Below are 16,094 nucleotides of genomic sequence, written 5' to 3'. Positions count from 1 at the left end.
GTCGTTTTTTCAGGGTTAGCAAAACCCTTCAGAAATCTGAATTGTTATTAAATACTTCTGCCGAATTGTAGGCTACGGTTCACTTGTAGACTTTCTATGCGAAATTAGAGATGAGTTTGATCAGCAAGCAAAAGCAACCTTGCCGAATATTAACTACAGAGCTGTTACTATTAGACAAAGAAATGCACCTGACGCTTTAATTGAACTCTCTTCAAAGGAAAGGTTTAAAATACATTCTTTTATCCCTATGCTCGACGCACTAGAAGCCAATTTAAGAAGAAGAGCTAATTTGCAGAAATGCTCCTCTTTCTTGCTAATCTGAAAGCAACTAAGGTAGAAATTGTACGAGGCGTAGAACTTTTAACGTAACCGGAAGATGTTGACCCGAAACTTACTGATGAACTTCTACATTTTCATTTGTACGCGAGACAAACACAAAACCAAGAGCTTGCCGGTACAGAAGACACGAAGATTGGCTGAAGGTTGACACGAAGATTGGCTTCTTTGTCTTCCCGTTCACTTAATTTAAACCTTCAACCACCAGGTATAAGCCTAAATACGACAAACAAAAAAAACATGGAGAGTTGGAGACCTTTATGAAATTATGTGCAAGGAATAAATTAACACTGTCTTTCCTAATGTTGAAGCAATATTAAAACTGTTTCTATAAGCTTAATGGTCACTAACTGCTCAGGAGAGAGATCTTTCTCAAGGCTCAAAAGCATCAAAAATAAACTGAGATCGACAATGTCTCAAGAAAGATTGTCCGCACTGAGCATTCTGTGCATTGAGCGTGACAAACTTAAACAGATAAACTTTTGCATGATTTTGCTTTGACGAAAGCTAGAAAAAAAATTAGGTAGCCTATAGTCTTACTCTATTTGATGGTTGCAACTATTACTTATGTCCTCGTATATAAAGTTTACAATTATTGTAACGGTTGTTTGATCAAAGAAATTAAAAGCAAAATTGCCTTAACTAAATTTTTATTCTATTAATTAAAAATTTGCACTCATGAATGTAGAAAATGAAAAGAACGAAGAGTTTAATGCACTTATATTTTTAACATTAAGCAATGACATGTGATTTGTTTAGAGAGAAATTCTGAGCTCAAAAATAGGAAGGGGCCTCACAAATGGAATAGCCTAGGGCCTCTCATGGTCTAAATCCGGCCCTGCAGGAACCCCATTTGTTTTTGTATATACCGGTAGCCTAGTTATATGCCATAATAACTACTGTAGGCCTACCAACATAAGCATGTGTATTTGTATAGCCTAATTACAGAGATGTACCTATACGCCGCATACTTGCGGCGTAGACTTTTTGTTTGCGCTAACGCTTGCGGTCACATTTTTTTGGATAGTTTGCGCTTGAGGCTACGCCGTGAAGTTTTCGCGGCTTTTTAGCGCATAGCGTCAACGCATACTTTTTAATGTATTTTTTTCGCTACAACGCGCCAATACCTTCCAGTGCTGCAGTTGAAAGAATGTTTTCAATGGGCAAAGACATATTGGAATCAAAACACAGCAAAATGTCAGATGAACTCTTTCAGATGCTTGTGTTTCTTCGTGGAAATTCAAAATGAAACTTGTTTGTTTCGAGTGGTTTATACCGTGTGAATGTTTGGTACCTAGCAAACAAAATTAGTTTACGCTAGTGTATGCGCTGACGCCGCCAACCTTTTTTACAAGTTGCTTTGACGCATACGGCGTATGGTTTTTCGAACGTTTGCGTTTACGCTGACGGCGTCAATATTTTTTGTATGCGCGTACATCCCCTACATGTTACTATTTGCAGCTTTTTGAGGCTTCTGTGTGATGATATAAAGTGGTGTTAAAAGCAAATGCATGCATTTTAACCGCTTCACTATATCTTTTCTAGACCTGGGTTTTCTTTACCTCATCTGGGTTTTTTGAACACACGATCTAAGTTTATTGGAAATTTATCGCTGGCATCTCTGGGTGAGACATTGACGCTAACCCGCCATGCGTCAAAAGCCTCTGCAAGTATGCGTAGGCTACCCATCAGAAATAACCTATTATCATCAAGGCTTTGTCCAGTCCGAGGATAAAGATTCAAAACCAACCAAACATGATATTTTCATTCTTTGCTACGCTGGTCTAAAAATGCTGTGTGAACGAGGAGAGGCTGTTTCCTATCTCATGCTGATGCAGGAAACATAAAAGTTTATCATATGCTACATTTCTTTGCTGAGTGGCTGTACTTAAAATGATTTTTTAGCAAGAAGTTTCAACGCTATGCAGTTTGATTGATTGAATCATTATCCTCGGACTGGAAAAGCTTCTTTAGCCAGGTGCTTAATCCTGGCAGTTTCGCATGTACGGTACTTGTAGTCGTAGCTAGGCTTTGAACCACTTATGCAGGCCTGGTCACCAATATTGATAGAGTAAAGTTTCAGACTATTAAAGTGTTGTTGCTGGGGAATTATTCCATCCACTAGATCAGGGGCGGGCAACTTCTTCAGGCGGCGGGCCTGATATGGGAAAATGAAGTAGTTGGCAGGCCGGATTCATGAATTGCTACATTAAGCGTGTATTTATCCACCTAGACAAAGAATGAATTCTATTTAAAGTAATGTAAACTTTAAGTTTAAAGCATAAAGACCAAAAATAGTCTTTAATGAATTTATTAACAATTAACGTAATGTAGCTTCTGAAGTCAATGGGACATCTGTAGTCGATCAAAGTTGTCACTTTCATTGAAACATCTATGGTAGCCTACTGCTTTCTTGCCGACTTGTGTGAAAAAGCGCTTGAGCATATTTGTTAAATTCGCGACACTCCTTTTCAACTTTACGTTTCTTGGCAAAATCCATAGGAAAATATTTATTGTAGGCTACATTCAAAATCTAATTCTAACTGAAAACAAAGAAACTAAAAACACAAAGAACCAGAGAATAACCAACAATCACTATTATTTGTATACGTTCCCCGTGCAATTATTACACTAATCAGCCAAATTTCACTTTGATCTATTTTTCCAGCTTGAGACTGAAGAAGGTTCTTACAAGAGACAAAGAAAAGGATGGAAGGCCCGTTAATGACGGAACATAACATGCTTGTCACTTGACTAAAAACCGAAAATAAATAATCAAAGAACTAAAAAATAACCAACAGTCACTATTATTTGACGTAGTAAGCAAGTAGTGGAGGATTGCGGTAGAGTGGCCGCGGGCCACATTATGTAAAGACCGGAAACTGTCTGCGGGCCGCTCAAAATCCCGTCGCGGGCCGGATCCGGCCCGCGGGCCGTATGTTGCCCGTCCCTGCACTAGATGCTACTGAATGGAGAGCAGTCCTTAGAATATTATTTAGGCCTATGCAGTGCACATATAATATAGAGAAATAACTTTTTTGGTCAATCAGATTCTAAAATAGTACTACTGTTGCACAATAAGCTTACATCACCACATCATAATCCATCGTCGGTTTGTTCCCCACTAGTGGGGGTGGCCGATTGTTTCCGCGCAGCAATTGCTTTAATCCCTTTTCTCCATTTCACCCTGTCCCTTGCATCTTCCTCCTTCAGTCCGACTTTTTTAAATTTACATTTATAACACTGAAGATGAAGACAGTAAAGTTTTCGAAACGTTTGTTTGCTGAGCATGAGTTTGGTATCTACATTTTGGGCTCTTTATTTTTTGGTTAGCTTAAATATAATTATTAGCTTGCAATGGGTATGCTAACAGTTAATGTGATAAAAGCACTTAGAGAAAAGTTCAGTGAAAGATTTTTCATTTCTTGGTAAATAAACAATCACTTTACAAAATGAAGCCAATCAGAAAAATATTTATGCAATCATGGGGGAGTGAGGAGGCCTTAAAGTTTGAGGAACTTTCAAAAAATAACATGAGGATTTTCATATCAAGCAATTGTTTTTTTGATATTTTAATAGCATAATTGAATTCCTCACCTATGAGAACATGGGAATAGACACTTCGTTCATCATAATTGGACAAGAAATGGTGACTTTAGAGTACTTTCCCAAAGTATTCCCACGCACAATGGCGCCACTAGTGGCAAAAATGTCAAATTTTAAATTGCGATAACTTGAAAACGACACAAGGTATCAAAAAAATTCCAACAGTTATGAATATTATTCTAAAATAAGTACCAAATATGTAAAAATAAAGAAAATCTAAGAGATGGTGGTGTAAAATTTCTTCAAAATTTGTTGAATTATAATGGAATGACTCAAAGCGAAAATGGATTGAAGTTATTTAATGGCAACAAAATAATTATGATGATGTATCAGTAGGCCTATGTGATCGAATCATCTTTATAAGTCTTTTTAAGGATGATTTTGAAAGTCTTAAAGTAAAAGTTTGCACTGGCCTAATGCGTCCACTTTTGAATCACTGGGCATGGGTTTGATACCATGTCTGGTTTTTGTTTGTCGTATCCAGGCTTACATCTGGTGGTTGAAGATTTAAATTAAGTGGATGGGAAGGCAAGGAAGCCAATCTTCATGTCCACCTTCAGGCATGTCTTTAATTGTCCTGCCAAAGACACAGCCGCATGCTGAGCTGTGTCGAACAGGCGCCCTTTTGATTATCGTTCCAGTGCTATCACCACTCGGCTATGCAGCCGACTGGCTATGTCTGGTTATACCAACCAAAGACTTTTTAAAAGTGGTACCGTAATGAATTTTATTCCTGTTTGGCACTCAGCAATGGAATGTATTCTGGTAATAATGTACTCAGTTGCGCCTCTATACGGCTACATTGACAGTGTCTAATTTGTAAAGCGCTGAGGAGCAACGCATTGTGCGATAAAGCGATTTTAGGGCCTGGGCTCATATACTATACAGAGTTTTTAACATTAACTTAAACTTGCTTGATTGGAAAATACCACAAAAGTATTGTTTGAAGTTGGTAATAATAGTATATCATATTATATATAACCAATAAAACAAATTTTCTTGCTTTCAATATGTAATCTAATAACTTATGTTAGCAAAGTGATATTCTTTTGTTAACTGGTATCGGAATTTAGTTTGGTGCCAGGCAGTTGTGACACTGTTGAGCATCATCATGGAAACTGGAATGGAAAACATTGTGCCAACACAAACCACTGGTTTAATGTATGTAAATTGTATATATTTGAAGTTTTATCTGGTTTAATTTGTTTTAGTCTGGTAGTTGTGGATTTCACACCACCATAATCTTGATCCGATGGGAAAAAACCTACAGGCTTAATTTCGTTTTAGTTAAAGTTTAGCTACCAATACTTAAAAGATAATTAATGATAACAACAACAATAAAACATTAAAGTATGGCATGTTTCAAACTGTAGCTAAGAGCATTTTCAAACACAAAAGTTTTCACCTTTATAGATAGCTTACAAAGCAGCAATTATAAACAAATCTTATCAGCTTAATAATAATATATATACTTGCACCATCAAGTGTCATATCCAATTTCTAAAATGGGTTCTGTTTAATATAAAGGCAATGGCTAGTGTTATCACAAAAGAATCCATAGCAACTGAGTGTATAGTTTCAGAGTCACTCAAACTTTAATTCTGTTCTCATTATATGGTTCTGTGATTGTGTTTAGGCCTACATATTCCCTATTACTTAAGTATTAGTGTATACAGTTGCATGTTGGTCACTGTTAGTGCTGAAATTCAATGCAACTGTTGCCAGTAGGCTTACCAACAATGGTGGTTGCTGTTTAGGTTTTGATCATCAATTTGGAACCTGTCACACTTGCTTCAGTGCTTCACAAAGCTACATGTCTGTCTGCCCTTGCTTTTGCGATTATGATTGCTCAACTGCATGCTTTAGTAATCATACCTGTGTGAACCCATTTGCAAAACCATTGTCTCAGAAGTTATGCTTCCCTTTATTACTTTTAGCTTGTGCTGTGAATGTGGAGTGGAAATTGTGCCAAACCCCAGCAACATGTGTGTAGATTGTTTACGATGCAAAGTTGACATCACTGATGGCATTCCAAAACAAGGCAACCTGTTGCAATGCAAGAAGTGTGAAAGGTGAGTAGGCGACTTTTATTGCGAAAGCTTTGCTTTTGCTACAGAATAGTTTAATTTATTTTATCCTTTCAGGTATTTATCTCCTCCGGTTTCCTGGATATCAGCAAGTTTAGAATCTCGTGAGCTGCTTGCTATATGTCTGAAAAGAATAAAGGTGGCATTGCAGCGTGTTCGTCTTATTGATGCTGCTTTCATCTGGTCAGAACCCCACTCAAAACGAGTGAAGGTCAAAATTACCGTTCAAAAGCAGGTCAGTGTTCCATTTGCTATGTCCGTTTTATGAACACATTCAAGAATACAATTTTGGTATAGAAGTAACTTTGTTAAACCTTAAGCAGATAAAATTTCACATGTGTGTAGACAGTGTGTATATATATCAATTGTTCATGTGCTTGGCAAAGTCAAAGATGCTGTATAGCTGAAAACGTTTGTAATTTTTAATTTAATTTTTTAGATTATGTAACTAAATGCCTTGTCATTGCTTCCATTTAAGAATGACATAATTATATTTCAGGTTGATGGAGGAACCTTTTTGGAACAAACTTTTACAGTTGAATATGTTATTCATAATCATATGTGCCCAGACTGTCATCGCGTTGAAGCTAAAGACTTTTGGAATTCATCTGTTCAAGTTTGTTTTACTAAAACTTGTTTGTTTTTACACTAAGGCATATATGTGTGCAATTACCAAAGTTCTATATTTATATGTGCATCTTTGTACAAGCAAATCTCTATCGAAATGCCATTTTCTATTGCAAAACGTCAATTCTAATGACTAGTTTGTATCAATTTTTTACAAACGAAATAACATAATAAGTCGTGTAGCCTGATGGAACTGTTTGTTTCACAATGAAGAATTTTTACCAACTTCAAATAGCCTTGCACATGCAATATCAACTGCCTTGAGGTTAGGTATTATAGCCCAAACAATTCTACTCATTTGGTATTCAACAGGTACGTCAAAAAGTTTCCCATAAAAAGACATTTTACTATTTGGAGCAAGTTATTCTAAAGCATAAGATGCATCAAAACACAACAAAGATTTCAGAAAGACCAAGTGAGAATTTTTACTTATGGACATTCACTGACAATTTTGAAAAATTAACGAAAATTTTGAAAGAACTTGTGCAAAAAATCATCACATTTTGCAGTTCTTAAACATTTTTAATTCAGCCAGTGAAACTAGAACAAAATCATTAATTATAAATTGATTTTATTTTTAGATGGATTGGACTTCTTTTACTCCTCCAAACAAGACGCTAGAAAATTTACTGATTTTTTGGTCAACATTTTACCATGCAAGTATGTAATTGAAAACTTTTACAAGTCTGGATGCTTATTTTGCTGTTGGAAGTAAACCTTTTTTTATAATTGCAAAATTTTAAATGTGGTATACTATTTTAAAACACTTACAATATTACATGAAACCTTCCGGGCTCTTAGCGGTCAGAACCGTCATACGGAAGGGAAAAAATGGCCCAGATTTCAATCATACTTGCCCAGCTCTTCACATAAAAGTTAAAATTATTTTTACTGTAGATCTACTTTAAACGAAGTTTTTGCTTTTGAGTTGTAATACAAAAAGGTCGAGTCACTGTATGATTTGGTTATGAGAGTATTTATTCTCACTTCTCAGACTGAAGATGCATTTTATGTGCACTCGTCACTGCAGGGCTCATGTGCAAAATTGTCACTAATCAGTAGGAGCGTCAATATAGTTATATATTCATTCATGACAGAATCGATCAGAAAGTAAGAATCATGCACACCACTTTTCTTCAGGTACCAAACTTCACAAAAGCTGATATCGCATGACACGCACAGCAACACTTACAATTATAAAACGTCTTTTTCCGTGGAAATACCTCCAATCTGCAAGGTAAAGGCTAACAAAACTTTGCAAATTTTACTTGGTTTTGATTGTTTATCGTCGGACACTGACAAAACCTTGATAGGTTATTGCTGGTAGTTTCGCATACTTGAAGAGGCTTTTGACGCATGGCCGGTTACCGTAGCCGGTCGTTTGGTCGACAAGACACTTGGGTTAGGGTTAGGTAACCCTGGGTTAGGGTTAGAGTTAGGATAGGGTTAGTTAACCCTAACCCTAAAATGAATCGTTCTGTCGACCAAATGTCTTGTCGACCAAATGTCTTGTCGACCAAATGTCTTGTCGACCAAATGTCTGTCGACCAAATGACCGGGTACCGCCGGTTACGGAGGTTGACAGAGTAAAGTTTTGCGATTGTTGAATTGTTGTTGCCGGGAAATTATTTCATCCATTAAGTGCCGCTGGATGGAGAGCAGTCCTTAAAATGCTCAAGCTTGAAAGTCGAACCAGCTTGATCTTGAAATTTCTTCGTTTACGAAGTCGCGCGCTACCTAACGAGCGTAGCCGTTATCATTATAACTTAATCATCATCATCATCACGTGCCGTTACCGATCCGAAGGTTGACTGTCATTTTCTTCCACAAGTCACGTTCTTCCGCTACTCTTTTTGTTTCTCCAATGCGTGACAAATCAGCCCACTGTATTGCGTCATCTCTCCATGTTCGTCTCCTTCTTCCCCTGCACTTCGTTCCTTCCACCATACCTTCAATAACCAATTGATGTAGCTGTCCTACCGATCCTCTCAAAATATGTCCCGCGAATTTCATCTTTTGTTTTGCTAAGTCGTTTGCCCATCTATCTTGCACTCCAATTCTTTTCCTAATTGCTTCGTTTGTAATGTGTTTTTTATATATGATATTTTTAATATTCTTCTGTAGCACCAGAGTTGAAAAGCATTAATTTTTTTGTGAATTTCTTTGCTGTAGGTCCAACTTTCACTTCCATATGACATGACTGGTTTGATGTAACAAGATAGAAGTCTCAGTTTTAATTGGAAATTTATTTCTCCCCTTAAAAATTCCTTGCATTTCCAAAATGACGGTTTTTGCTTTGCTTATAACTTAATAGCTTTCATTTAAACTTGCTGAACACAGTGATACTTTAATAGATACGTTTTAATCAAACTTGTAGCCATTATAAGAAGTCATATAAAAAGAAAAGTTGAAATACACGAGTGTGGTGCTGTTCAATATTAGAAAAAATATGTTGGACGGCGATGACGAGTTAAATAACTACTAACAGTATTTCTTGTAATAAGGACCACGTCAACTTAACGCAAAGTAGGTTACTCATCTATTTGAAATAAATTTTCGCACTTACTTTGCAGGACGATATCGTTTGCCTTCCCCGTAAGTTCGGACAGCAGCTCGGCAACCTGGGCCAGCTTCTCATCTGCATGAGAGTGACCAACTGTGTCCACCTCATTGATTTTACAACTTTGCAAAGTAGGTAGATATGTTTATCACCTCGTCATTTTACATTAGTTATATGTTTTTTACAATTTACATTATATTTACAATATCATTTTACAATGTTATTTTAACACCTGCTAAATGTTTATCGTCACTTACCTGCCTTATTTCCAGCTGCCGAGGTTGGTGGGAATGCTTATTGGAGAAATCCTTTCCACTCCATTTGCTCTCCGAAGAGCTTGGTGGAATTCACGGTCATGGAAATAGAACCAATTTATAACAGACAAATTAAAGCTGGAGAAGGGTCGACATCCAACAAGGTTTGTGTATTGTTTCGCTTTTGTGACGTGCAATTTTTTTCTTTTATTCCATGACGAAGTTGCTGCTGTATTAGCTGTCTAGTGTCTATTCACGAAGAGAAATTTTGCAAATCCGTTCTGCAGCACACACTGGCCGACTGTTGGCTGGTGAAATCGAGCGACTTGGGGCTGACCGAGGAATACATTCACACAAGAACCCATCTCGGACACCTACTAAAGCCGGGCGACGTCGCGATGGGTCTTGATCTTAAGAATTCAAACGCCAACAACGAACAATTGGATTTGATGAAAGTTCAGGACATTCCAGACGTGGTGAGATCATCTACTACTTTGACAATTCATTTTTGTGTACAGCAACGTTATACATGAAAAAAAAGGGGGTTATTCGGATACAGTATGACGTCACGTTTTGCTCCTCTTCACTCTCTGCTTATAAGATAGTGTTATGGCTTGTCCTTTTTAACTAAGAAAATAATATTGCTGCTACAGTACCTAGACAGAAAATCAACCGTTTTTACATTGATTCAACGTCTGCAAAAAAAGGTTGATCTGCTGTTTGGGTACTTTCTAGTCATTGAAGATATAACTGAACGATGAAACGTCTCTGTCACGTCTTCACTTGTTTCAGATTCTGGTGAAGAAAGTATTCGCAGATCGACAACAACGTCGTCGTCGTAGGAATTGGAAGTTGCGTGGACTGGCGAGTGGCGCCAAGGAAGACGAAAATTACACGGCGTTTCTTGAAGATTTAGAAGAAGACAAAGAATACCGAAAAAATATTGACATATATATCGGTACGTTGAATGTGTAGCACTTAGAAAGCAAATCATCCGTTTTTTTACATTGAATCAACGTCTGCATACGTTGTTGCATCACTATAAAAAACGATTGATTTTCTGTCTGGGTATGTGTATAGCAATATGATTTTGGACAAGCTATCAATGATGTCTTGCTTGTTTTGCAGATGGTTCTGGCGTCCCATCCAGTGCAGATGAGGGTGAATACCCAAGCGTGTCGCTTCAAGAAATGCTGCAAGATCTGTCAATCAAAGATGACGTGGAAATGACTGACCCGAACTGATTCGTAGCAAGTTGCATGGTGATTCGCTCGCAATCGGTGATTAAATCAAATGCTTGATTTGTTGTCTTTCATCTGGTAGTATCAGAATTCAAGGCAAGTTCAGTATTTAATGTTTAGGCAGTTGAATTTTTATTAACGAGTAAGTTACATCAAGGAGGCAGCGTCATACAGGAAAATTAAATCTATTTTCTTACGACCAGTTTGAAAAGTTTGTAGACGTAGTACAATACAATATTCTCACATTTCAACAGCACCTTAGCGCAATTGCTAAATCGAATGCTGGGTTGTTGTTAGTTTTTGCAAGATCCGATAGCTATGTACACTGAACAAATGCAAAGTGACTTAGCATCTAATTTTTTACATTAAACGGGGCAAAACATCTTGTATCGAACTTACATACACAACGTAAACGATTTTCTTTACTGGCTGGTATGCAATTTGGACATGGCATGAACGGCACTGAATGACAATGCACAAGTGGCATTACACCGCCAACATAACTCATGAGACAATGGATATCTGGATATAAAGCTGTGGAGTTTCTATGTTGCGCGGGCTTATAAACTGCTGGTCATACCATGACAAAGCGACACAAAATAATCACGTGAGCAAGAGTAGCGGCAAATGTTGAGTGTTCGAAACAAAAATATTTCGTTTCGATAAAGAAAAGTTTCTTTCAGACCGATGGTGTTCAATTTCATTTGCGCCAACAGTCGTTTTTTCTGCTATTTTGTACCAAAAAGTTCGGCAAAGCTTATGTTGTAAACTTTACACTCAAAATCACAAAAAAATCGACATGACTGGAAATATGAAATCATGAACATGAATGAGCATTGGAACATTTTGACTATTATCTTATTAAAGCACAGAAATCTGTTGAACACAAAAAACGAGCCAGTTAATTATACCAAAAAGCATTGCAAGAAACACTGACACTAAAAATACATTCACTTACAAAGTAGCATGTCAACAAAAGCAGTATATGGCTGAATACCCAATCAGTAAATCAGTTTTGGCCGAGCAACCTTGATTTTGGTTGAATTATCAAGCTTTGGTACAGAGTTCGCTTTGTTGAACCATAGACAGACAAAACAAAGTATTACACAAAAAAATTATATAACGTAACTTAATTAAAATAAACTCTAACGTTTTCGACACGTGCCTGTGTCGTCATCAGGAATGACAAATCTGCAACAAAATGAAAATTTCCCAGGCAATCAAGCGTCATGTGATTTTGCCTCCTTTGCCTTGCCGTTTCATTCTTACGCGTTTCTTTTTTTCGATTTTTGTTATGTAGATCAGTTTTGTACTTTTAATTTATGAAGAACATGAACATCAGTCAGTTGGTTCCTTAAAAAGGGCTAACATGAGTATGGCCGAAAACGTAATTTTTAGTTTATTTTCATGTTAAATGCCGTGTGGTTATTAGGTTTTATTTGTCTATGGTTAAAAAAATCACCTCTACCAAAATTGTAAAATGAAAATTATAAAATAGATCTGACCATGCACTATAACGACACTCTGAACTGAGAAACACTAACTCAACAAGTGATTCAAGAATGATTACCAGTAAATAACATGGTGGGAAACAGATCAAATGAGGTGTAAAATACAAGCATGTGACAACAATTAGAACACACACAGACGACGAGCAACATACACAAATAATTGTCTGTTGAGACGGATTGGTACGCTAATTTCTTGGGGCTTCCATGATCTTGGTCTGGTATTCAGATCTGCCTCGAGATGATTTTGAATTGGTCGATCGATACATTGTCAGTGCACGTTACACAAGAGGAGGTGTGCTCTTAATAGCACATGTTATTTACTCATACCGGTAATCATTCTTGAATCATTCGTTGAGTTTGTGCTTTTCAGTTCGGAGTGTCTTAGTTATAGTGCACAGTGAGATTTATTTTATAATTTTCATTTTATGTATATTGCAGATTTGTAATTCCTGATAAGGACACAAGTACGTGTCGAAAACGTTAGAGTTTATTTTAATTATGTTATATTATATATATATATTTTTTTTGTGTAATACATTGTCAGTCACTTTGTTTTGTCTGTCTAAATAATTACCACTGGGGTGATGTTCTTTAAACAGTGAAGGTAGCGGAGTCTGTAGTGTTGCATAGATTTATCCAGTTTTGTGTTTCACAGCTACTGTAGAATGAAAACAACCCATACAGCGATGACGCAGAGCAAGAGACTGTGTGAGTATCACACGACGTAGCCAAGTGGCTAGAATCGCCATATTGGTCAAAAAGACGTCATATTTGACCAGCTCCGAAGAGTTGATATCTTCCACAAAAGTTGATGATCTTAAAAAAATGAATGTTTTTTACCTCCTTACGTAGGTGGCTTAGCAGTAACAAAACCGATGCCGCCACCACCACGTTTCAGCAGTAGCCAACAATTAACAGGCTGAATTAAATATGGCTGAAGTACAAAAGAAAATGGGAGATAATAATCAAACGCGTGTATGATTACTGAGATTCATCGTGAAGTAGTTAATAAACGTGGCAAGGCTGAATCAGAAGCAATAGTCAAATAAAAAAGGAAAGTAGTCACTTACTTACAGTCCTCATGATCAAACTGTACCGTACAAAGAAACTGCTGAGTGACGTCATCAAATATTAACATGCATGTTTATAACAAGAGAGCGAGTTAACCTAACCAGAAATCTTTTTTTACATTGATTTGCGACGTTACGATTCCCACATAAAAACGACTGATTAGCTGGCTGGGGCGACATTACCAGGGCCGGATTATCTATTGAGCCGAACAAGCTTAAGCATTAGGCAGAAAAAATAACTAAGATTGTAACCACGCAACATGAACAGGTTACCAAGTCTGGCAGCCCTTTACATAATAGCGGCCGAAAAGCTTGCCAGAGGTTAAGTGGAAAAAAGTTTAATACCCCATTGCGAGCCAAAATAGGTACTTGAAGTTTTTAGGCAGGTAAAGATAGGCTCACAAGTGATTTAAGCTTTAGGCTTACAATACCCATAATAATCCGGCCCTGGACATACCAGCAGCATATGCCGTTGTAACAACACTGCAGGTACAGTAGATGACATGAGCAGCATCTGATTTGCTCTTCAGTTATTGTGGGAGTCAAGTGGGGAAAGAAATCGATTTCCCAAGTTGTATTTGCACTGCAGCAATAAGGCATAAAAACTGAAGAGGCGATTCTCAATCAGCCATCACAGTATGATATTTTCGCGATAGAATTGAAACGCAAGCAAGCCAAGGCCACAAAGCAGCAATCATTGTATTGGTCTTTACAAGCAGGGCTTAATATAGAAACATAATTCAGTTGTAAGTTAAACTTACAACCGCTTGAGTTTAACTTCATCAAGTTATGCTAAGTACGAAGCAAAAAGGTTAACTTATAAACATTAAACGGCTTTCTAAAAAAAGAAGACTTTATTCATGAAATGCCACGAAGGCGAGCTCCGTATATAACATGTTCAGCTTTCAAGGGAATAAATTCATGCAAAATATTAAAGACAACGAGTGTTAGTAAATTTGCTTGTCTGGTGAAACGTTTTGAAAAAGGAATTGATCTCTTTAGCAACGTGTCCACGCACCTGTTTTAAAAGTCAACGTTAAACAGTCATGGACTTTTTGTGTGTTTGTAATGTGCGGTCAACTGTAAGATCTGACAACGTAGGATCAACGTAAGCTCGATCCAAAGCGATATCCCAGTGAGCAAAAGCCGTCATTTTTACATTGTACAATCTAAAAATGACGGATTTTGCTGTCTGGGGATCCGATGATATGCGGAACATAATATAAAGATCATTCTTGCGATCTTAAATAAACAGTGGTAAAAACAACAGCATAACAAGAAGCATTTGGTTTGATTTAAAGAAAATAACATGAAGTAAAATTTCTTGCGCCAAGATTCACTCTGAAAATGTCCAAGAAAAATTTCACTTTTAACTTGATATAAAACATTGAATCTTATTTCTATCAAAGAAAGAATCAATCAACTGAAGTCCCAAGTGTCTACTATCTTTGCGATATCAAGGAATGGGGAAATTGTACTGCCCAATTGATAATAAGTTTATCCCAGCCGCACGTCAGCACGCTCGGGGTCGAGTTCTCCACCCAAGTAGCCGCAGTCACTACTCTGCTGTGTGAGACCCGATCATTGCGCGGGAAACGGGACAGTCGCGTTCCGTTCGTGTCATAAAGCCGAATCTGCAACAAAGACGATTCGTTGGATAGAGGTAGTGGTTCCATACAGGGCTGTTGAGAGAATAATTTGGGCCGAGTATCAATGAGATTTTTTGGCCCCAACTTGGAAGAAAAAACGCACTACATCCCAAGAATACGCGATGGCTTCTACATACAAGTTCGAAGACACGATCAATCACTCCGAGCCAGAGTCCAAAAGTACTTCCAGTCAACGCCATCTACTGGTCCCATACTCAGTTACTGCGCTTCGGGAAATGAGAAGTTAAGGTTCTCATCATACCAGGCATTCGGTACTAACGAGAGTCGGAATGGCCCGTTTCGGTGAGTCCGATCCCTTAACGGGGGATTTTTTCAATTTTTTTTTTAATTATCGGATACCGTAGCCTAATTATCATTGCCGTTTTAGGGTTAGGGGTTAGGAACTCACCGAATAGTAGCAGACCCAACGAGAGTAGGGTGAGCAATTCCTTCAGTAACTACACCCACTTAATTTATTACACCCTGGGTAAAGGTGAGCGGTGTTTATTAACAACTAACTTAAGCTAATTGTTGAACCAGGTGCATCATTGGAAAGTTAACGCCTTATCCGCTGCATCACCCCATTACCTTCGTTGGCCACTGGCCAGGTGCGTTTTAATCTAACATATGGGCTACAGCTTCTTTATATCTATGACCAAATCGGCGTTGTTACCATACCACCTCTTTTACTATGACGCTGTGAAATCGTACACTAGGTCAGCAAGTCAGTCCTCAACCCTCTTTACATTTCGATATAAAAATGGCATGATTTGCTAACTAAGCAGTTACAGTTATAAGCAATAAACAAACGGCGTGCATGTATTGACTACATAAGAGCTAAACAAAAGCAGTAAATAGCTTGGATTTTAATGGTTCGCGGAACAGTTAAGCTGCTAAGCAATACGCGTGACAAATCCATGCCTGTCTGTTGTCGTGAGGAATGGCAATGACACCCCTTCTAGAAACACTGATTCGGTTGATTGGAGAATCGAGGTTCATGGAGGCGATAGGCGATCGCATGCTTTTCAAGTCCCAAACCTTCACACAACGATCATCGCTGCTGCTAACAACCTGCAAAGTACAAGATGTGAAGCAATGCAATCGCGAAGCAGAAGTCCAATTAAACGGAATAAATGACATGATCTATGATTAC

General features: G+C 37.7%; 2 protein-coding genes across 5 annotated transcripts in view; one reads left to right on the top strand and one right to left on the bottom strand.

The window, feature by feature from the left end:
• The window catches only part of LOC145778863 (60S ribosomal export protein NMD3-like), a 145,613-nt gene extending 134,842 nt beyond the window's left edge, over positions 1-10,771 (top strand). Inside the window, exons 2-13 of the mRNA XM_082590451.1 lie at positions 5,047-5,103; positions 5,880-6,014; positions 6,087-6,264; positions 6,529-6,645; positions 6,969-7,071; positions 7,238-7,316; positions 7,797-7,893; positions 9,230-9,347; positions 9,489-9,634; positions 9,758-9,946; positions 10,263-10,428; positions 10,599-10,771. Coding sequence (XP_082446577.1) covers positions 5,054-5,103; positions 5,880-6,014; positions 6,087-6,264; positions 6,529-6,645; positions 6,969-7,071; positions 7,238-7,316; positions 7,797-7,893; positions 9,230-9,347; positions 9,489-9,634; positions 9,758-9,946; positions 10,263-10,428; positions 10,599-10,714 — 1,494 coding nt within the window. The 5' untranslated portion in view covers positions 5,047-5,053 and the 3' untranslated portion in view covers positions 10,715-10,771. The remainder of the gene's footprint in view (positions 1-5,046; positions 5,104-5,879; positions 6,015-6,086; positions 6,265-6,528; positions 6,646-6,968; positions 7,072-7,237; positions 7,317-7,796; positions 7,894-9,229; positions 9,348-9,488; positions 9,635-9,757; positions 9,947-10,262; positions 10,429-10,598) is intronic.
• Positions 1-16,094, bottom strand: part of LOC145778864 (WD repeat-containing protein 37-like) — a 103,614-nt gene that overhangs the window by 77,153 nt on the left and 10,367 nt on the right. For 3 of the 4 annotated variants that reach the window (XM_082590454.1, XM_082590455.1, XM_082590453.1), the window contains 2 exons: positions 15,863-16,012; positions 10,826-14,926 (listed from right to left, as the gene is read on the bottom strand). In XM_082590454.1, coding sequence (XP_082446580.1) covers positions 14,735-14,926; positions 15,863-16,012 — 342 coding nt within the window. In that variant the 3' untranslated portion in view covers positions 10,826-14,734. Of the gene's footprint in view, positions 1-10,825; positions 14,927-15,862; positions 16,013-16,094 lie in introns of those variants that run through there. The other variant, XR_014290480.1, reaches the window with a different exon arrangement.

This window comes from Aplidium turbinatum, chromosome 10 (assembly GCF_918807975.1).
Source record: "Aplidium turbinatum chromosome 10, kaAplTurb1.1, whole genome shotgun sequence".
NCBI classification, from domain to species: Eukaryota; Metazoa; Chordata; class Ascidiacea; order Aplousobranchia; family Polyclinidae; genus Aplidium; species Aplidium turbinatum.
Note: the sequence above shows the minus strand (reverse complement) of the source record. Positions and strands in the feature narration are given on the sequence as shown.